The sequence below is a fragment of the Choloepus didactylus genome, chromosome 2 (assembly GCF_015220235.1).
Source record: "Choloepus didactylus isolate mChoDid1 chromosome 2, mChoDid1.pri, whole genome shotgun sequence".
NCBI lineage: Eukaryota > Metazoa > Chordata > Mammalia > Pilosa > Megalonychidae > Choloepus > Choloepus didactylus.
Genome location: NC_051308.1, coordinates 26165212 through 26188231, shown reverse-complemented (window position 1 = coordinate 26188231; position 23020 = coordinate 26165212). Strand labels below are relative to the sequence as shown.

Sequence of the window (23020 nt, the reverse complement as noted above, 5' to 3'; positions counted from 1 at the left end):
TGTTTCTCTAGTCTAGTCATCATGCCTTGGGCTGTGGGCTAAAGAAAGCCCCAATCCCCTCGATAAGCCCCATCCTCCTCATTTCCATAGCAACCACGTTTCTAAGTGGCATCACTTCCTGAAACAGGACCTTGAAAAAGAATATGGATGATTGTGTACAAAGTTATTCCTAATTTCCACTAGGTAAAGGTTTATGCATTCATATGTACAAATATTTTAAGCATAGACCCATAAGAATGACATCAACTGTTGGAATGAAGTGAAAAGCCAAGTATCAACCTGCGATTGAAATACTCTTGGGATACATTTCTTTATTGCCTCCTGTTTCTGTACTGTAAAGCTGAGGAAAGATAAGACCTTCATCAAGGACACCCGCTGAATGCTGTGGAGCTTGGGGTCAGCACTCCTTTAAAAGGCATTCATTCATGTGTTTATTCAGAAATACTGACTGGACAGGTGCTGTGTCAGACACTGCTGCTGCCGGAGACACAGCAGAGAAACCAAAGAAAGCTCCTGCCCATCATGGGGTTTCTATTCCAGTGGTGAGGAGACTTGAACAGGCCCTAGAAAAAGCCCTGCCATATAATGGGTGACCAACGAGTACTATCCTCTTCCTATCTTTTCCTTACCTAGAACTTAATTTCCTAAAGGTCACCTATGTCTTTTAGTTTGTTTGAATGAGTAACTAAAGCTCTTTGAGAGCTTGTTGAGTTCTGTTGGTGAGTGAACAGAAATTTATTTGAAGGACTGTTTACTGCATTTATCCAATGGGAAGTACTATGATAATTGATGCACTCAAAACAATCTGATGTTTATTTTTTATAATATGCATTTGCTATTAATATCCTGTGGCAGTTGATTCCCTAGATTCTTCTTCATCGTGGCGTTATTAATAGGGCAATGAATTTAATAAATTTTCCTTTTACCATTTTTAATTTATTAGAAAGGAGTAGAACAAAAGCACTTTCAGGGTCCATTCATAATATTTTGGATGTCCTTGGGATCTTTATTCAGTAAAGTGGAAATAGACGTTGGACAGGGACAAGGACATTTTCTATGGACACATTTAGAACAAAACATTTTCTATGGTCACACTTATAAACATTTATTATTTAGAAAAATAATATCTAAATCAGGAGAAACATGATAGAATCTTTTAATGAATCTATTTAAGCAAAAAACACTCAGCAGATGAACAAATATTGATTTGCCTGCCAAGGACTTTTATTTCATTTTTTACAGCCTTTCTCCCTTACAAATGATCTCATTACCTTGTTCTCAGTGTGCTATTCAAATAAATCCTGGGACAACCAGAGCATAACATTTATTTTGCCAGTTGATCTCTTCTGTTTGATGTGTGTTTGTGTATGTGTTTGTCTGAATGGCGTCTTATTGTACTTGCTTGGAAACTGTATTAATCTTTCTCTTTTTTCTGATCTAAATTCTGTGATTCAAGATCCCTAAGCCATTTCCCATCTCATTTCCACTGGTTTGCTACCAGTCGTTAGAGGAAGTCACTTCACCTCTCTACATCTTTTTCCTTCTATATAGTGTATGAGAAGACCTGAGGCCCATCCAGCCTAAGTATTGTTTTTATAAATGTCTCTGGGAAAATGTCTTCTCTAGGTTCTTTGCATACATCCCCTAATAACCTGACATGCTCGTTAGCAACAATGTCATGTCTGAACCTGTGAGAGCATGAAAGGTCAGTACAATACAAATTGATCTGGAAATCTGAGATTGTAAATGATATGGAGTTGAGAATCAGATTTTTATTAATGCTTTGTTTCTCCAATTACATATTTCTTTGATTAGAAAAAAGTAGTCATGGAGTGAGAAATACCTGAAAAATAGGTACATTTGTAAATTATTTTGTTATTACCTGGAAAAGGAAATTAGCCAATGAATGCTGTTAAAAAGGTGGAAGCAACCCAAGTGTCCATCAACAGAAGAATCACCAAAAAATGTGGTATATACATACAATGGAATGTTATTTAGACATAAAAAGAAATGAAATTCTAATACATGCTACAATATGGATGAACCTTAAAGATATCATGTTGAGTGAAATAAGCCAGACAGAAAATGACAAATATTGAATGATTTCTCTTATATGAGATATTTGTTATAAGCAAATTCATGGAGACAGAAAGCAGAATAGTGGCTGTCAGAGAATGTAGACTTATTGCTTAATGGGTATGAATTTCACTTTGGGATGATGAAAATATTCTGGAAATAGAGATGAAAGTTATACAATGTTATCAGTATTTAATGTTATTGAATTATCCAGTTAGAAATGGTTCAAGTAATTTCTGTATTATGTATATTTACCACATTTAAAAACAATTTAGGCTTCTGGTCAACCAAGACGGCAGCATAAGACACTCTAAGGTGCTGTTCCCCCACTGAATCTTTGAGCAACTAGCAAAACCTGGCAGAGCCATTGCCCTTAAATTCTGGAAAACAGTTAAAGGGTTGCAGTAATTGGGCCAGTGCTGAATAACAAAATTAACTAACTAACTAACTAACTAAATAAATGCAACTTTAAAAATGGAAGAAGCAGCCCTGGCTGGCTCCTCCCCAAACCCTTTCCTTGCACAGTGTGGAACCAGCCTGCACTTCCATTGTTGGTCCCTGTCCCTGTTCTGGATGGAGCAGAATAGCCCCTATGCACATACTGGGGTGCCTGCATGTCAGTGCCAGTCTCTCTGGTGGCATCCTGAAAGACTGAACCAGGAAACTCCTCTCTGGCTCACCTTCTTACAACTTGCCCTGTAGGTAGCAGCAGCTTATGGACAGCTGAAGCAGTGTAAAAAACAAGTCAAAGTGGCCTGCAGCAAAGGATTACTTACTTAAAGTCTCTGCCGGTGGTGGGGGTGGGGGGTGGGGAGAAAGTCTTATTTCATAGGGAGTAGAGGGGGCATTAGAATTCCTGTAAATGGAGAATTCCCCAGGTTACAATAACGCACAAGCCCAAGACAAGACACAGGCTCAGAAAAGACAGAGAGGATGTTACACTTCACAACCCTTCACTATAAGAATTTTGACAGGAGAGGTGAACTCTGAAGGAGAGCATTGGTCAACTCAGGGTTAATTTGCAAAGACTATGAACGGTGTTGTTTTTTGCATTTTTTTTTTTTTTGGTCTGTAACTCTAAAAAATCCCTGGTTTTGGACATATAATTTATAAAGATATAATTTGTAACATGTACAACAAATGATGGGGGGGATGGGAGGTTACAGGAACAGTGCATGTGTATGCTATTTAAGGTAAGTTGATGTGCCAGTTTGAATGTATTAGTTCCCCCAAATGCCATTATCTTTGATGTAATCTTTGTGTGGGCAGACATCATCAGTGTTGATTAGATTGTAATTCTTTGAGTGTTTCCATGGAATGTGCCCCACCTAACTGTGGGTGATAACTCTGATGAGATAATTTCCATGGATGTGTGGCCCCACCCATTCAGGATGGGCCTTGATCAGTGGAGCCATATAAATGGGCTGACAAACAGAAGGAACTCAGTGCAGCTGTGAGTGATGTTTTGAAGAGGAGCTACAGCCAAGAGGGACACTTTGAAGAAAGCATAGGAGCTGCAGATGAGAGACAGTCTGAAGACGGCCATTGAAAACAGATTCTTGCTCCAGAGAAGCTGAGAGAGGACAAATATCCCAAGTGCAACTAAGACTGACATTTTTGAGGAACTGCAGCCTAGAGAGGAAAATCCTGGGAGAAAGCCATTTTGAAACCAGAACTTTGGAGCATACGCCATCCACGTGCCTTCCCAGCTAACAGAGGTTTTCCGGACACCATTGGCCATCCTCCAGTGATGGTACCTGATTGCTGATGTGTTACCTTGGACACTTTATGGCCTTAAGACTGTAACTGTGTAACCAAATAAACCTCTTTTATAAAAGCCAATCCTTATCTGGTGTTTTGCATTCCGGCAGCGTTAGCAAACTAGAACAGTTGGTATCAAAACATGTTATTATAGATTTAGGATGTTAAATTTAAACCCCATGGTAAACACACCAAGAAAATATCTGAAAAATATATAACAGAACAAAATGAAATGGGAATATCAAAGTAATGTGAAAGTAAGCATTAATGGAAGAATTGAGGGACTTAAAAAAGACAAAATAGCAAAACGGCAGAAGAAAGCCCTACATTTTCAGTAGTTACTTTAAATCTAAACGGATTAAACTCTCCAGTTAAATGTGGAGAATGGCAGAATAGATAAAGAAGCATAACTCAGGTACATGCTGTTTAAAAGAGATAAGCTTTAAATGCAGTGACACAGTAGATAAATGTAAAAGGATGGAAAAAAACATACCATGCAGATAGTAGCTAAAATACAGTTGGGGTAGCTGTAGTAATATCAGATAAAATAGACTTTAAGCCAAAAACTGTTATGAGGGACAAAGAGGGTCACTAATTACTAATAAAGTGGTCAATTCAATAAGAAGACATAACAATTAAAAATTCATATGCACCTAGTAGAAGAGTCCCAAAATATATGAAGCAAATATTGATAGGTTTACAGGGAGAAATAGACAGTTGTACATTAATAGTAAGAGACTACAATAGATGACTTTCAATGATAGACAGAACATCTAGACAGAATTTCAATAAGGAAATAGAAGATTTGAAAGATAAAATAAACCAACTAGACCTAACAGACATGTATAGAACACGTCACCCAATAGCAGCGGAATACACATTCTTCTCTAATGCACATGGGTCATTCTCCAGGATATGTTATGTCACAAAACAGTCTCGATAAATTAAAAAATATTGGTATCCTATATTGTATTTTCTCTGACTACAATAGAATGAAGCTAGAAATCAATAATAGATGGAGAACTGGAAAGTTCACAAATATATGGAAATTAAACAGTGTACTCTTAAATAACCAGGGTGTCAAAGAAGAAATCAGAAGGGAAATTAGGAAATGATATTGAGGTGAATGAAAATGAAAACACAACACACAAAAACTTATGAAATGCAGCAAGGCTGGGCTGAGAGGGAAATTTATAGCTCTACGCTTAGTTAAAAAAGAAGGTCGATCTCAAAACAGAGACCTAAACTCACAACTGGAGGATCTAGAAAAAGAAGAGCAATCTAAGCTCAGTGTGAGAAGGAAGGAAATCAAGATTCGAGTGGAGAAAAATGAAATAGAGAATTAAAAAAATAGAGAAAAACAACAAAACCAAAATTTGTTCTTTGAAAAGATCAATAAAATTGACAAACTTTCAGGTAGACTGACAATGAAAAAAAGAGAGAGGATGCAAATATTTAAAATCATAAATAAAAGGGCAGTCTAATTTTACATACACCACAGAAAATAAAAGGATTATAAGAGGATACTATGAACAACTGTACAGCAACAAACTAGATAATGTAGATGAAATGGACAAATACCTAGAAACCCACAAACTCCCTGCAATGCCTCAAGAAAAAATAGACCAATAACAAGTAAAGCCATTGTTTTATAGCCTGGTCAAAGCCATCACCACCGCTCTCCTGGAGGGCTCAAACATATTCTTAACTTGTCTCCCTGCTTTCCCACTTGCCTTTATGGTCTTTCTCAACACAGCAATTAGAGTGACCCTGTTAAAATGTAGTAGTTTTAGTACTGTTTTAATTCATGACATAACCAAATATAGGTAATAGTAAAGAGTGCTGATGACAGTGTGTTGTTCAGTAATATCCTTGCCTATACACACCCAAGACCTCCTCAAAATGTCATATATTTACAAATACAAATTCCTATTCATCTTTGTGTATTCTTTATTTGCAAGTCAGCACAATATTTATCTTTAATATCTACAAGCATCTTTCAAAATTAATTAACTGTATTATTTAAAATTCACTGAATATTTAGCAGTTAGTAGACCACTTAGAGCTTTATTACAATAGGGATCCTTTACATGTCGGTTCTTCACTCCATAACCTTCTCCCCTCTCCTGCTCTCCTCCTAAGCGATTTGTTTTTATACCCAGCTTGTAGCACCCAGAACTTCAATTCTGCCTATGCTACATTACACATTATTAACCACCAGGAACCTCCTGGATCACTTGGAAGCAACAAAAAAATGGAACTCCAATCCATTTGGAACTCTTCTTCTATGTGGTTCAGAGCTGATCTAGATTTAGCATCTCACCATTTCCAGTGTTACAGCCTGGTCCAAGCCAACACTGCTGCAGTCTTGGACAGCTGAGACATCTTCTTAACTTGAGTCTCTGCTTTCCCACTTACCTCTACAGTCTTTTCTCCACACAACAATTAGAGTGACCCGTTAAAATGTAAATTAGCCAATGGTTGAGGAGTGGAAATTTTTCTCATGGATATATTCCAAATAATAAATGAAGACAAGTGATAGAATGCAAAATATTATCATTTTGCAGTGTTTATTAATTGACTATTACCACTACAAAAAGAAACACAACCTGGCATTTCTGTTCTTCCTGGTGGAGTACACCCCACCATCTATGAAGGAGTCTTGTCCAAAAAATTGATCCTGAATCTGAGTAAACCACTAGATCTAACTACCAATTGGCAGGAGACAGAGTAACATGTTAAGTGAAACCACAGACATGTAATCTGCAAAATCCAGACTGGGAAACTCTGAAGAATAAACAACCTAGTTTCTTTAACAATGACAAAATAAAAACAAAATCTCAGGAAAAAAGACATGTTGAAGAGGCTGTGAAAAAGAGACCTAAACGCTATTCGATCTCGGAGTATGGATCTTATTTTAATCCCTATTCAAACATACAAAATAAAAATAGATTATTAGATTATCAAGGAAATGTGACCACTGACTGGATATCTGATGATATTAAGAAGACGTTAATTTTTAAGTGTGAATCAAAGGCGTGCTGGCAAATATTTAACCATTGAATCTCCAAAATAAAAGCCCTGATTTTTAGTATTTGTTGATTTCTCTGAGGTTTATATTCTCATCATGGCTAGTCTGAAGCTGCTGCTTGAAGTCACTGATCCTGGGTGGAAGGAAATGCACTCACCAGTGCTTGTAGCCTGAGGTGGTAGTTCCTGCTCCAGCCATCACTGTGTGGTGATAAGCACTGCAACGTGTTTAAAAAAAAGAAAAAAATTATCTATCTTTGGAGATCTGTACTAAAGTATTTTTGGTTGAAATGACATGATATTTGTGGTTTTCTTTAAAATAATCTGGGGTGGGTGTAGAGTGGGGAGTACAAATGAAACAGTACTGGCCGTGAGTTGATGATTGTTGAGACAGAGTTGTGAGTATACTGGGGTTTATTACACATTTTTCTCCATTTTTCTATATATTTAAAATTTTCTGAGATAGAAAACATTTTAGAAAGTAAGTATTTCAGCTACTGAAAACCCTTCAGGTGTTCTCTACATGAGTGAAAAAATCAAAGTCCTGATGACAACCTAAAAGTCTCCCTCCTGGTTCCCTACCCTTTGCTTTGCTCCACTCACCCTGGCCTCCTGGCTATTCCTTAAATGTGCTGGGCCTGCTCCCACCTAGACTTCTGTTTTGCACTGACTGTTTTCTCTGCCCAGAATACTTCTCCCCAGATAAACATGGGCTCACTCCCTCACTTCTTTCAACCCTCTGCACAAATGTCACCTTCCTAATAGATCCCATAGCCCATTCTAGCCCCGATACTTCTGGTCTACCACTCCTGATCCATAGCACTTAGTACTTGCCACTTTCTAACGTATTATATAATTTATGTCTATAATTTAAATGTTTAAATCAACATGAAATTTACATATATAAATACTTAGAACTGTGCCTGGAATATAGTGTTTACTCAAGAAAAAATTGATGAATTAATCAATGGATGGATGCGACATCTGTGAATGCTACAGTATACTCTGCAGAATTTTTCTCCTTTGCTTGACAGTTATGATATGTTACCCACGCTGATCACTATATATTTTTAAATTTTAAACTTTTTGTTTCAAAATACTTTAAAACTTACAAGACAATTGCAAAAATAATACAAACTCTGCCAGAGAAGTCCATCATACCCTAAACTCCCCCAGAAGCCCAGATCCACTAATTTTAACATTTTGCCACATTTGCCATATCATTCTATGTATCAGTCCACAATATATCAATACATCTATCTGTCTGTCTATTTATCAATTCACTTTCTGAGCCCTTGAGAGTGGGTTGTATACATTATGCTCCTTGAACACTTAATACTGCCATGTGCATTTCCTAAGAACAAAAGTATTCACTTATATATATCCACCTTATCTGCAGTTATGAAGTTCCAGAATTTTGACATTGATATAATATTCTTTTGAGCCTTCTCTCTACTCTTGTTAGATCCCATCCAAGATCACATATTATCTTTAATTGTCTTTGTCTCTTAATTGCTCTTTCTTCTTTTTTTAATGTGGGAACAAATATATGGCATAAACTTTCTCATCTTACCCATTTGAAACATTGCGTTCAGCAAGATTAATCACATTCACTATGTTGTGGTACTCTCATCATTTTCCACTACTAAAACTCTCCTATCATCCCAGACAAAAATGCTACACCCATTTTGCATTAACTCCGTATTCTCCCTGTCGCCCACCGTTGGCAACCTGTACTCAAATTTCTGCTTCTATGAGCTTGTATGTTCTCTATTATTTTCTTTGTAATTACCAGGGGGCTTAAATTTAACATCCTAAATCTGTTGCAATCTTGTTTGCTTTGATACCAAGTTAACTTCAATAGTATATACAAACTATGTTCCTAAACCCCTATGTCCCTCCATCTTCATATAGTTCTTGTCACAAATTACGTGTTTACCCATTGAGTCCAAAGCCACTGATATAAATTACATCTTAAGCTTTTGCCTTTTATAGCCAGAGATCTTTATATCTTCTTGTGGCTTTTATCTATTGTCTATTGTCCTTTTCTTCCAACCTTCAGCACTCCCTTTTAGCATCTACTGTAGGGCTGGTCTAGTGGTGATGAACTCCTTCAGCTTTTGTTTATCTGGGAATGTCTTAATTCCTCCCTCATATTTGAAAGACAGTTTCACCAGATATAGAATTCTTGGTTGGCAGTTCTTTTCTTTCAGCACTTTCAGTGTGTAATTCCTTTCTAAGTGAGGCTATTGGTTCTTTTAGATTCCAGCATACTTGCTTAGAGCAGAACTCTCCCCAACCCCCACTACCTTGCTACCCACAACTTAACATGACTTCTTTCTCTATGAGTTCATCTGGTCAGTTTAATTTCCATACCCCATAACAACTGTCCCTAAATATTCAGGATTATATCTCATGAGAACTCCAAAGAAGAACAGATTTCCTCACTTTTCGGACTTTCAAGCAAAACAATGATGATTCTAAATGGGTTCCCCAATGTCATGGTCTAAGCAGAGAGTTTGACCACTTGTTTTATAACAAGGGTGGATTTAATTTGTTTTTTTTTTTTTTTTTAATCACATATATACCTAGTGTGCATGGGTCTAACTGCTGTTTTAAATTGTCCAGATTTGGATTACTTTTCATTTCCATACAGCTTTCTTTGCTCCAGCAAACAAAATTAGTTATTTCAAAGACCTAAGAATAATAGGAGTTTTGCAGTACAGAATGTGAGAACCCTCGTTGGTTGTTTTATTAAACTAGAATCAAGGAATCACTGATGGGCTTGTTTCCCTTTTGCTGCACAGTGTTCAGTGGGATGCTCAGGCCTTGGCATATGATGTGACTAAAGAAAAAGTCTAATAAAACAGGGAGGAGAGTACCTAAATGGTACTTTAATGTGATTAGATAAGGAGTAAAATGAAAGCCTCCTCATCTTGCTAACATAGAATTGTCCCAGGTTATTATGTACTGATTTGCAAATATGTACATAAGTAGATTTCAGGAATGAAAGCTGATGCTGTATTTCGAAATATATAATGAATTAGATCTCATTGTCTTTTCTGTTTCCTGCAAAAGATCCTCGATGTGCAGTGATATTAGCTTCAAATCATTTCTGAAATATTCCAGTTGCCATAGCAGCAGAAGCTGGTGATGGAATTTATATACAAAGCTCTCAGAAAAGAGATTTGCCAAAAAAGTCTTTGAAATTGTTTAAGAGAGTTGGCTTTTCCATAGCTGATTTTCAAAGCATTTCTTTAGCTATAAATCCTCTGCAATTATTTTATCAATTAAGATAGTATTTTTGGAGTTAAAATATGTATCTGTCATCAAACTGACACACATGACATGGTCAGTGTGATAACAGAACAGAGTAATTGAAACACTAACTTCCTTGGGAAACATGGATCTATTAACAAGCCCCGGAATGTCGGAGTAGAAACGGGGTCTCTAGCGTCCGCAAAACTGAACTGGGTCACGTTAGTTAGCCCTTCTGTTTCTTTAAATATATTATCATTTCTTTGGGACTGATCCTATATCTAAGCTTGTATGCAATACAATTAAAACTGAAATAGGATGAGAAGTGTTCTTCATGTCTGCTAAATTCTATGTGTCATTTCTGAACTCCCCTGAAGATACAGTTTTACCACCCCTTGTTCTTTATTACTTGAGTTATGTGATGGCAAATGCAGGTCCAGACTTAACAGACACATCTCAGCTGATTTTACTATAATACTTGCTTTTAGGATACTTCTCTGGAACATTATCTTATAGATAATGGGAAGGGAATACAAACAATGGGCACTATCATTACCATGAGAGGATTAGATGACAATCTTGGAAGATTAGATGATCAAGCCTTAGAGGCTTTGGCAGAACCTTGAGCTTCAGCAATATCACTACTGCCAATTAACAGCCTGTTAAACAGTCATGATTTTCCCCGTGGCTGGCGTTTGCCCAAGTACTTGCTTATCGTTCCACATGCTATTTGGGGAGAAGAATTTTTGAGGCGCTTCTTGTGTTCTACTCTTTGGAGACTCCCCAAATTTCTGAATAGCCAATTCTTCATTACTACTTAGGCTCAACATTTCTATAATAATTCACAAGGGTACAGATAACTGGGATGAGTGCCTGAGAGCAACAAAAGTGCCACCGGCGTATGTATGGGAAACCTGATTTAGTTGGAGAGGTGGGGTGGGGAAGGCCTCTTTGAAATTTTGACTTTTAAGCTGGGACCTAAAGAATGAGTAGATGTCAGTCAGGCAAATCTACTTGGATTAACTGAAGTTATTTCAATTTTTCTAACATAATGCAAGTTCCTCCTCAAGATTTTCACACATAATTATGTTGGCTTGCAATGCTGATGCTTTTTAAATGTTTAACTAATTCTTTTCATGATTATCCATTTAATATCAGTCTTCCCCTCTAGTGTCCACTCAGGGGGCTCAATTTTTTTCCTTTGTCCTCTTGACTTTAAGTAATTTTGCATAATTTGTGATTTCTCTTTATGTCTCCTTGGTCCCTGTTCAACTAACTTCTTCTTTGAGGGGGGCAATTTAATGTGCGCTGTAGCAGATCTAGTGGGAAACAAATGAAACTAGACTTGAAGATTTTCCTATGCTGTTCAAGTCACCTTTAATATATGATTTTCTGATTGAATTTATTCAAAAACTATTAATAAATTCCCTTGCCATTTATAGTAATAGCACATCTGTGTTTCAAAGCTTGGTTTAGATCTTATAGTAATGAAAATTTGCAAGGTATTAGAGGTGAGCCTTCACCATTTCATTGGAAGCCTCTGAATGAATAGGTGTGTGGACATGTTGTTGCTTTCAGATACTTAGTTTTATTTTACTTTCTTTGACACTGTTCTTTACAAAAGGATTCTCATTACCTTCTACACTTACCTCTCAGGATTTGGACATTTAAAAAATTTTGTGACTCCTTAGATCAACAAGTTATTGAAGTCCAGATACATGGGTGGGCTTGAAGGTATATGAAGTCAAGAAGCTGTCTGTGGTTCAATGCAGTTGTTATTTTCATTTCAAGAATTTGGTCATGGTCTTTACAGACCTCACAGCAGCTCAAGTTGTATTATGCAGTTTCTTCTTAGTAAAGGCCAATTACATTATTGGGTTTTTAGCTGGTGATGATGACCCTGTAACAGGGCCACTCTTATTTACTTTAAGGAAATCTTAAATTTTTGAATAAGGTTTTTAAGATCACAATGTTTAATGTTGATTTTCCCTCAGTGTTGCTAAAGAATCAAAGTCACATTCAAGATCGATATAAAGGAAGTGGATTGATTATATATTCCTGTACCTCATCACACCAATTCACACCCTCTCCCCATATGGGGGGAGGTCATTCTTGTTGCATCCCTTCCATATTTAATCCACTAATCTTGACCTGGTTCTATAAAGGTGCTGCTGTCCTTCTGAGGACTTATCCTCAGGATCTGCCTGTCCTTTCCATGCCTCCTTCCACAAACCCATTGCACAAGTATTTATTTAGAATATTCATGGGTCAGACACTGATCTAAGTCCTGAGGGTATAGCAGTGAATTAAATACACAAAATCCCTTTGTTCATGGATTCTACATTCTAAAGGTGTGAGACAATGAATAAGATAAATAAGTAAAATAGACATCATGTTAGATGGTGGTGAGTGCCATGAAAGAAAATAAAGGAGAGAAATGGAGCACTGCTGTACAAATTGAAATTTCAGATAAGGTGGGCAGTGGAAGACCTTGCTGAGAAGCTAACATTGGAGTAAAGACCTAGAGAACGTGAGAAAGCACTGCCAGTGGGAAGAGGGTCTAAACAGAGAAAGCAGTAAGAGGGAATGGCCTAGAGAAGGAAGGATGTCTCGCATGCCCAGGGATCAAAAAGTAGACCAGAGGGGCTGCAGTGGAACGAGCAAGAGGGAGATGCAGAGGGGATAAGGTGCAATATGTAACAGAGGGATCAGCGATGCAGGGTTGTGTGGGCCATGTCAAAGACACTTTGGCTTTTTCTGTGAGGGAGATGGAAAGCCCCTGGAGAGTTTTGAGGAGAGGAGTGGCATCATCTGATTTGTGAGTGAACAGGATCACTCTGGCTGCAGTGTGTGAAACAGACTGAAAGAGATGTAGTTGGAGGCAGGGAGACCAGTTAAGAGGTTGTTGCAGTAATTCATACAAGAGAGGATGGTGGTTTGAACCAGAGCAGTGCTCATGGATGTGATGAGAAAGAGAAGGATTCTGGGCATATTTTCAAGGTAGAGCTAATAGAATTTGTTGATGGATTGAATGTGGGATGTGAAAGAAAGCAGCAAGTAATGGATGACCCCAAGGTTTGTTGGCTTAAGCCACTGGATGTGGAGTTACTATTAAGAGAGATGGGGAAGACTGAAGGAGCACAGGTTTGGTGGTGGAAGAGTAGAAGTTTGAGATACATATTAAGACCTCCTTGTTGCTCCCCTGGATTAAAGCCAGAATGATTCTCCCTAACCTTCCTTCTCTTTCTAACTGTTATACACACACCCATCGACACACACATTTGTACACCCATTCCCCACTGAAGGTGGCTCGCAATTTCCCAGCAGCTAGAGTCCCATTCAATCCTGGGTAAAGGGGGTGGGGCTGGGGAGCATGTGCAGAAACAGTTGCCTTTCTAATACTTGAATTTTGGAAGGAGGCCTGAGGGCTAGGAACTTGTGGAAAAAACAAATTATTTTATAATTCATGTTTTGCTTTAAAGTAATGCGCTTTTCACCAAAGAATGCAATAAGGATCTTTAGTTGTTGCTATTTGGGTGTGTTGGCATGTATTTTCCTCTCTCATGTCAACTTGGAGATCTCAGGCTAGTAGCTAGTCCTCTGGAGTTTCACATTTTTTAGTTCCCTTTGCCACCCCTAACCTCTTGGCCCCTTCCTGCATGGCTTTCTGTCTTCCTCGCTGGCCTCTTGGGTATGGACCATATTTGCTTATTCACTGCTACATCCTTAGTACCAAGCATAGTACCTGTTGAATTTGTTAAATGAATGGGGTCTAGATTCTTTGATATGCCCTCAAAAGAGCTCTGTTTATAACAGATCATCTTGGCATTTTAAATTCGGTTTCATTGAGATAGTGATTTCACATTGAGATGGGGCTTCTTTCGGAGGTATTTCATTGAGATATGGTTCACAAGCTGTTTGAATGATATCTGAGACATGTTATTGAATCATAAAACCATTAAGTGGGGTAAATCTTTTTAAGATTCAGAGCTCTGAGGGGTATTAGCATGTCAGTGGTTTGGTGAACTACATTTTCTCTGGTCATGCTTACTTGTTTTATTTAAAGTCAGTTATGTATTAATTAATTCAAAAGAGGTCCAGTTAAAAAAGTTGATTTGAGGAAAATATAAGTAAATAGTACAAGTGGTTTGCAGTTAGCAAAAATTGTGTGAAGATTGGGATATGTTATTGGTTTAACTGTGTCCCCCCAACAGATATGTTCAATTCCTAACCTGTAGTCCCGTGAATGTGACCTTATTTGGAAATAGGATCTCTGAAGATGTGTTTAGTTAAAATGAGGCAAAACTAACTTAGGGTGGGCCTTAATACAATATGACTGTTGTCCTTACAAGAAGAGGAAATTTGGACACAGATACAGACAGATATAGAGAAGAGAACATCATGTTAAGATGGAGATAAGAAAAAAGGCCATGTGGAGATGGAGGCAGAGATTGGAGTGATGCATCTACAAGCTAAGGAATGCCAATGACTCACTAGAAGCTGGGAGAGGCAAGGAACGATTCTCCCCTATTGGTTTCAAAGGAAGCAAGGCCCTGCCGACACCTTGACTTTTGGTCTCCAGCACTGTGGGGCAAGAAATTTCGGTTGTTTTAAGCCACTTCGTTTCTGGTACGCAAACACAGAAACATTTTCCTTCTGTGGTGTGCAGCCCTAGAGAACTAAGACAATATGCAAATGTAAGTTCTAATCCAAACATCCAGTCAATACTTGGAAATATTCTTCTGCATCTTTGCTTGCTGGTTGTCTAATCTGTCATTGTGCATCTTGAGGTCTCGGGACTTTGCATGTCATAAAGTAGCTCATTTCATAGCCATACAGTTGGAATTTATAAGTGTGCTCAACTGCATCACTGGTACATTTCTGCTGAATCTGGCTAATTGAAAGAAACCTAATACTTGGATCTTCAACTCTCAGTTACCCTGGACTGCCTTTCAAACAGGTTTGGTTTGTTGTTTGCTTTACTACTATTGTTAGCCATAATTAGAGACTTAATAGAAACACTTAAATCATTTTTAAATGTTAACTATTTTGGCTGATAGAAATGAATAAAAGGAGGATCAATTTGTATGAAAAAAGACAACATATTATACAGTTGATTCCTGCCTTCATCATGAGCTGACACCCAGGGCAAGTGGGACATATGCAGGACCCAGCTGGTTTGCTTTTGCAGGAATATTTTAGGTGTGAAAGTTTCCTCTTTAATATTAAGGGAAAGAGTCAGTTTGATGACGGAGGCACTAAAACTGTGACTTACAAAAAAACAACTAATTATAACAAATCCAACTGGACTTGATAATGTATATTTTTAGTTCAGGAAGCTAGGAATTAATTTGTCTCTCCTGCCTGCTACCTTACCACATGACTGATTTCATCATTGCAGTAATTATAGCAAATACCCTACATCAGGTGGTGTTCAAAAACACCTGCAACCAGGCTGAATCCCACCCAGTGATACCTGAAAGAACACCTTCGCCCCATGTGAGCCACAGACTGGGATGTGCTTGGTGATAGGCAGAGTTAAAAAACAACTGTAGTTCAGTTGGTTGCTGTAGCAATGACCTCAAACTGGTAACACTTGAGAGATGAGCATCTCCAGTCCATCTGGATGAGGCAGAAATGACTTGATGCTTAGGATAGTGGACTCCAGGTGCATTTTTAAAATGGCAGCTCCAGCACAGAAATGTCTATTTCAATTACATAAGAAATTTATTTTTTATATTTTATTTTTTGAATTATTTCACGTCACCATTTCCCTTGGTCATTTCTCAGTTTTCAGTCTCTTTGAACTTTACATGACATTTACCATTGAGGGTGACTCTCTCTTTGATATTATCTTCTCCTCTTCTGTGGTGTTGCATTGTGTGTCCACCTTTCTGATTGCTTGTTCTCAGTTCCTTCACTGTTTTTCTTCTTCTCTGTCAAAATGTGTTTCTCTAATTCCCTCTCCTCTCTACACTTTCTGACTCTTCCATGTCTCTTCTCTCCCCTCCATTTCTGCTCTTCATCTCCCTGATCGTCTCCTTTATTATCTGACTGCTTCTCATATCTATACAGATGATTCGCAAGTCCTTATCATCAGCCCAGGCTTCTCTCTCAAGTTGTAAATTCACATTTCCAACTCCCAGGAAGAATCTTTACATAAACACTCTACAGACACTTTAAATTCGACAAGTTCAAAAAACTTCTCATTTCTTTCCCCAATTTTTGTGAATAATACAGATCTCTGACTACTCACCCAGAATCGAGTCCTTGAGGCATTTTTCAATCCTGCCTCTTCCAGGTCATTTATATCTAACTAATGATTAAGTTTTATAGCTGACACACATCAGTGGTTTCCTCTTCTTTGTCACTGAGTCCACTCAGTTTAGGCTGTTACTGCCTATGACTGAGACTATGAGAATAGCATGTGAGCTCCAACTCATTTAAGACACTATTTGCCATAGCTCTGACAAGACCCATTCTCTGTTTAAAATATTCACTGCACAGAATGAAATCTCTGTTCTTGAGTATGGCTATCTTTGTGGTGTGACTCCAGTCTTTATTTCTTGCTTTTCTGTGAAGCAAGAAGCATTTGCATTCAGACACCCAGAGATTGAGGCAAATGACTGCTGGTCGGTCTCTGGATATGAGATGTGTTTTTTGACCAACTTGTCTTTGCTCACATTTCCTCTTTGCTTTGAAGGCTCTTTCTCTCAACCTCTACCATATCTGTACATCTGTAAACTTAACTCTTGGTCTTAACATTTAACTCATTTTAAATTATAAAAATAACTATCACAGAAATTTTAGAAGAAAATAGAAAAATACTAGGAAGAGACTAAAAATTATGTGTAATCACAAAACTGAAATGTAAGAATCTATGGTAGATTAAATTATGTACTCCATTTTAGAAGTGTTCTTAATTTTAATCCACATTTCTATGGATGTGAGCCCATTTTCAAGGATCTCTTGAAAATGTTATTAATTATGGTGTGGTCCAGCAGAATGGGGTGGGGCCTTAATCTGGATTACCAGAGTCCTTTAAAAGCAGAAGAAATTCAGACACAGTGAGAGAAAGCCATGGAGAGGAGCTGTCAGCCACAAGTCAATGGAATCTGGAAGAGTCAAGAGAGGACATTTGTGATGTGAGCAGAGATACAAGTCAAGAATCCCCAAGGGTTGCCAGAAGCTAGCACCAGAATGTTGCAGACTTCAGGGAGAAAGCATCACTTTGCTGTCCCCTCAATTTTGGATCTCTCTTATCCTCAAAACCATGAACCAATAAATTCTCGCTTAAGCCAACCCTTGGTGTGATATTTGTCTTAGCAGCCTGTCAAACCAAGATGGAAACATTATAACATTTAAGTTTAGTTTCACTGATATATAAGTACCAAACATGTACATTTTTATAATATTGAATATTATATATATAGGATTTGTATCAATCTTTTTTTTACTTAATATTATTGCATAAGCATTTTCTGATGTATTAAATGTCACTTGAGAGCATGAGTTCTAACATCTGCAAAATATTGTATTATCTGATATATTGTAATTTATTAAAAATCTTGTTTGTATAGAAAATAATTTTAAATAGGTATATTTTTCCTCTGATTAAACATCTTCAGGTTATCTCTGTACTATCTTTTAAAGGCCCCATGACTACTTTCCTTCCTTGCTGTCTCCCTCCCTTCTTTCCCTGTCCTCTTTATTTTTCTTGGAATGAGGAGTGTCTGGTGTAGATCAGGCATTTGTAGGGTAGATGGCTTGTTCATGGAGCCATCTACTCTTGGCTTGAGTGCTGATAGTCTCCTCTCAGATCCACAGTATGGGGCGGAGGGTTAGGAAGCACTTCTAACCACTGTTCTGTTGGATTAATAGGATCTTCTGTCCCCACTATTTGTCTTTCTAGTATACAAAATGTAGGTAGTACATGAAAATCCATAGCCTCTAATGGCCACTGCTGCTTGACTCTTCTCCAAACCTTGCTGAATGAAACTCCCTGTAGCATTTTGGTTGCTGGGATCATACCTCTTTCCAGTGAGTGGTTTATTTCCTGTATGACCCCCTTTACATCCTTCCTTTTTGTTTGGGGAGTTAGTCTCTGTAGAAATCTGTAGAAAGGACAGTATGGATTAAAGGAGAGGCCAAGATGCAGTTTCTGGCTCTCATGATTGTTGCCCACAGTGGGAGAGCTTCATGTTCTTTAGTTGGATCACTGGGAATTCTCTGAGCAAGTAGGGGAAGAACAAGGCATGCCCCGACCTTCCCTCTAGATAGGCAGAATTGCCCTATTTTAGGTAAGAAACTATATTCTGGCCACCAGTTGTGATCTTCAGTTCAGCTCAGTTGGTGGCCAGTGGAAATTCCTCCCAGCCTATTTATCAGATGATCATCTACCTTAGTATCCATATTTTTCCATTTTTACATATATATTTCAGTTGAGAGGCTTATTCAAGACCTATAAACTGCATATCAGCAAAGTCTCTACAGTTCTATAAGGCCCATTTAAGGTGGCTTCTTCAACAAGTTGATCCTGACATCCCAAAGGAACTTGGCACAGTCTCTTGCTCCCTTGTGTTCTCATGGCACTTGGATTGATTCTGCTCTTGGAGTGAATATCATGTTTGTTCTGATATATGCACATTTTATCCCCTTTATGAGCTTAAATTCCTTAAGGACAGGGGTCGTGCCTTGTTTACCTTGTCATTTTCCCAATAGAAACCTTGCAAGTCTGATAAGGAAGTGGGGTGAGTGGAAACAAGATGTGGGTGTTTACTCTGCACTAGGCCCTGTGCATGACATTTTTCGTGTACCATTTTATTTAATCCATCTCGCTATTCCATGAGGTGTCTACTGTCATCCCTATTTACAATTGGGAAAACCAAGCCTCAGAGAGTTTATCTTACTCATCCAAGCCCCAGAGAGCTTATTTAACTCATCCAAAATTTAATTGTCACCTAGAAATTGACAAAACTCGTCTTTAAACCCAGGTCAAAACAGTTCTAATGCCTATTTCCTATGCTTCCCTTCCTCTCCTTTGTTTTTATAAGTTTATGCTGAGATCTTCAATTAATATACAGGCAATTGAGTAGATTGTTTATTATTCTAGAAGAGTTCATTCTCTTATTTAATCAATGCAGCAACCTAACTTGAAATGATACTAGGACAAAATTCCCTCCCTACTTTTACTTAAATAAAAACGAAACAAGTGATATTTATTTTGTACTCTGAGACAGTGAGATGAATGAGAAAGAAATTTGGGTCTCGTCTTCATGCTAATTTTTCTAAGACAGTACTATATTTTGGTAAGCTTTTGGCAGAGAAGTTATTCATATATCTTAAAAATCCAGTCTGCTAGCTAGTGAACTATATCTGAGGGAAATTTGCCCATGTTCTTTGGAATGCCACTTAATTTTCAAATCATCTGAATCATACAATTTGGCATCAGCTGCTGCTATTTTTTACTCTTGATCGCCTTGCCTATAGTGGTTCTGGGTGGGACATAATTACATATGCACTCCTTGAATAACAGACCTCTCATTTATAAACACCTATACATATGCAACCCACTTTTTAATGTGGTGTTAGAATTTAAAGGGAGATTAGAATGGATCTATGCAATTAACCAGAATATAAAAATACTGAGGTAGAAAATGCAATATTACTTTAGCCTTTGCATCAATTCTACTAACATCTCCCCTGGTGAGATAAGAAGTTCCACAACAGGGCATTAACTCTGAGCTAGAATAAGTGATGGAGCCAAGACCTTACTCTTCCAGCTCGAGTGCACTATATGGTGCTGTGGAGCGGGCCTGTCTGCCCTTGCCCGTTGCTCCATCTTTCCTCCTTCACTCATGTAACAGCAGGCACAATTATGCCCTCACTTGTTTTTCCCTGCTGTTCTTCATCTCCTCACAAAGCAAAAGGGGAGAGGAGATAAATACATTAGTTGTTACTATATAAGGTAGGGAGTACTATGATAAAAGCATGGACAGACTACTAAGGGAGCACGGAGGAAGGACAACTAAATCAAACTTGTGGATCAGGGATTGTTTCCTGGTTGAGATGACAACTGGACTGAATTTTGAAGGATGAGTGGGCATTTGCCAGATGGAGAATGTCTGCATCTTATTCTAAGAAAGGTACAGAGGTGGCAAAAAGGGTGATGTGTTTGGGGTCCTATAAATAGTTTAGATTGGCTAGAGAAGGGGGAGGGTTAGTTACTGAGCCTTGATAGAGAAGCAGGTGCTGAACTATGGTGGGCTTATTTGCTAAGCATCTCATGGAAAGGCTGACTTACATTGTCCCAGGCACAGGGGCTGCTCCTCATGGAAGAGAAGAGTTGGTGTCATGACTTACTTTATGCACTAAGTCTTGTATAATAAGAAAGAGAGAGAGAGAGAAAGAACAGAGAGAGAGATGGAGAGAGGAAGGAAGGAAGGAAGGAAGGAAGGAAGGAAGGACGGACCTTGGTTTTTTTTGTAGAGGTTGAATGGATTTGTATAATCACTAAGCAGGCTGGTTGCTTTGGTTTTAACTGGTGTCTTGTGTCAGAAGAATATGGTCCTTGGGAGGCATGGTGGGAATTGTGCTTTAGAAAGACTTATTTCCTGCTAAATAGCTGGAGGGCATGATTGGAAAGAGGCTTCTGTGGCCAGTACCTCTAGTCAAATATGGAACACAGGTTGCAGAAGCTGGGGAGGAGTCCTGTCCCTCAAGTCTTCAATTTTTTTGTCTAGTGGCTTTGGGCAGGACACAATGAAGAGATTTTTCAGAACTCTCCAGAAGTGGATTTATTCCTATACAGGATTTTGCAAGTGGTAAGAGCCTTCCATTTGAAAACGGAGGTGGACCTTGTCCTTACTTTTGCTAGCTGACAGATAACCTTCAGTTGTGCAGCCAAGTAGCTTCATATCTGGGGTGCTGTCTATCAGAAAGAAAGTCCCTTTTCTTTAGGTCACTGTGCCATACTTCAGCACATGCATAACAGGTTAAGATGGAGTTTGCAGGAGGATCCACTGAACACTTTAGAATGTTCATGTCCTCCTGGAAGCCTTCTTTGAGAAAAAGATAACAGGCATGCTGGTTTTCCATTCTTTCAGAGATGAAGGAGCCTGAACTAGAGAGAGCAAGAAAGAGCAGGAGTTTTGATGTGGGACAAATCTGGAGTCAAATCCTGAATCTTCTTATTATTAGTCATGTGATCTTGGGAAAGCTGCTTTACCTCCCTTAGCCCAGGTTTCACATGTGTAAAATGGAGATGCTACTTATCTTACAGATAATGAAATATCACGGTGCTTGACCATATAAAATTTGTGCTCTGTTGATGTCCATTTCTTCTTTGTTGTGAAACTTCATTGTGTGTGTGTGTGTGTGTGTTGTGGAATTTTTCACTATTTCTCATAAGTTTCTGCATCAAATAAAATGTTAGTTGATTAAAAACTATGTGGCTGGTAGAAGATTTTCTAGGAGAGTTCCATTTTCAAATAATTTGTCAGAAAATATGGCCAACAGATATGCTCTAACCTTACATTTATTTGCTTTAGAACAAGGCAGAACCTGATTTCTTGCAGTGCATATGATTTTTACCCAGGAGAAGCCCATTTCCTTTGTGTGTGTGTGTGTGTGTGTGTGTGTGCACATGCACATGCAGGAGATAGCTATAGAATTAAGGATAAACAGACAGGCCTTCCTTTGCTTAGGACCATTACTTGGAGAACACCTTGTGTGCTACAGAAAAATAAAACTGGGAAAACTAGAGCCAGGTACATAGATGTACATAGATGTCCTATCCTATACTGATGACCTCATTGTTATTTATTCTTTATGCCCTGAGAGAAGGGTTCGACCTTCATTGTAATCTATTATGTTAACGGACAATGACTGCTGCCTTTTGTGTAGTGTTGAGACTCCTGGACACATCATGACTTTTCTCAGCATTGATCAGTTTAGAATGATCTTGTGATATCTACATGTGTCTATGCCCACTGGCTTTTTTAACCTGCAGTCAGTTGTACTTTGATCTTTAAGACCAGGTTATTGGCTTAGAGAAGCTCTCTCCTGAGGCACAGTCAAGCCAAATGCTCGTGTTGTGCTAGTGATCCAGCCACAGAGGACAAGAGGGTTTGTTTTCAGTTTCTCCTGTCTGGGTCAGAACCAGAGAACATCCTCTCCTCCCCATCTCCTACTTGCTCCGTGAGCCTGCCCAGTTCAGCTGACTGTGCAATGCTTGTAGAAGTAGGAGGGATCCTGGTCCTCACTGGGACACACAAGCAAAGGTGAATTCCAAAATACCTCACTTAGGAAGGAGGCCCCATGCCCTGGAGCCAAGGTGTGCTACAAAGCTTTGGCTGGGACTTGGGATCTGAAATGTCATGAAATTTGCTGAACAGAATCTCTGTTCTGTAAACCAACCAGCATTGCCCACAACACAGCCTAGGACAGACAATATTATAGAAGTCTGAAAAAAGAAACAAAAAACAAATCAGTGCTTTGAGAACTGTGGAACACTCTCATCCCTGTATCTTAGTCATTAATGCAGACACCTGGCTTTACTCTATTAAGATTGAAATTGTATAATACCAAATATTCTGTCCACTATTGAGCCCAGTGGACTCCTATGTTCATTGAATAAATAGAGGCTATGGGGTTTAGCCTGGACTAAAGTCATCCTTGTCTTTTGAGCTGTTCATCTCAGTAGGAAAGAATTGAATGGAAGATCCCTATAGTTTAGATCTGCTGACTTGTGTACACCTACTACTTGGAAATATCTTTTGGGTAGTTTTAATTCCACAGGTCATCAGATATTTGCTTTGTAATATATGAACAATGCAAACAACTTTCTCTTCTTTCTATTCTTCTCATGTTCTATGGATCTGATCCATAGCATGAC

At 38.3% G+C, this 23020-nt stretch overlaps 2 protein-coding genes across 4 annotated transcripts in view; one reads left to right on the top strand and one right to left on the bottom strand.

Moving 5' to 3' along the window:
• Positions 1-20480, bottom strand: part of LOC119526944 (COX assembly mitochondrial protein homolog) — a 37772-nt gene extending 17292 nt beyond the window's left edge. Inside the window, exon 1 of the mRNA XM_037826507.1 lies at positions 20429-20480. Within this exon, the coding sequence (XP_037682435.1) occupies positions 20429-20480 (52 nt within the window). The remainder of the gene's footprint in view (positions 1-20428) is intronic.
• Positions 1-23020, top strand: part of RGS7 (regulator of G protein signaling 7) — a 565752-nt gene that overhangs the window by 39908 nt on the left and 502824 nt on the right. The window lies entirely within an intron of this gene.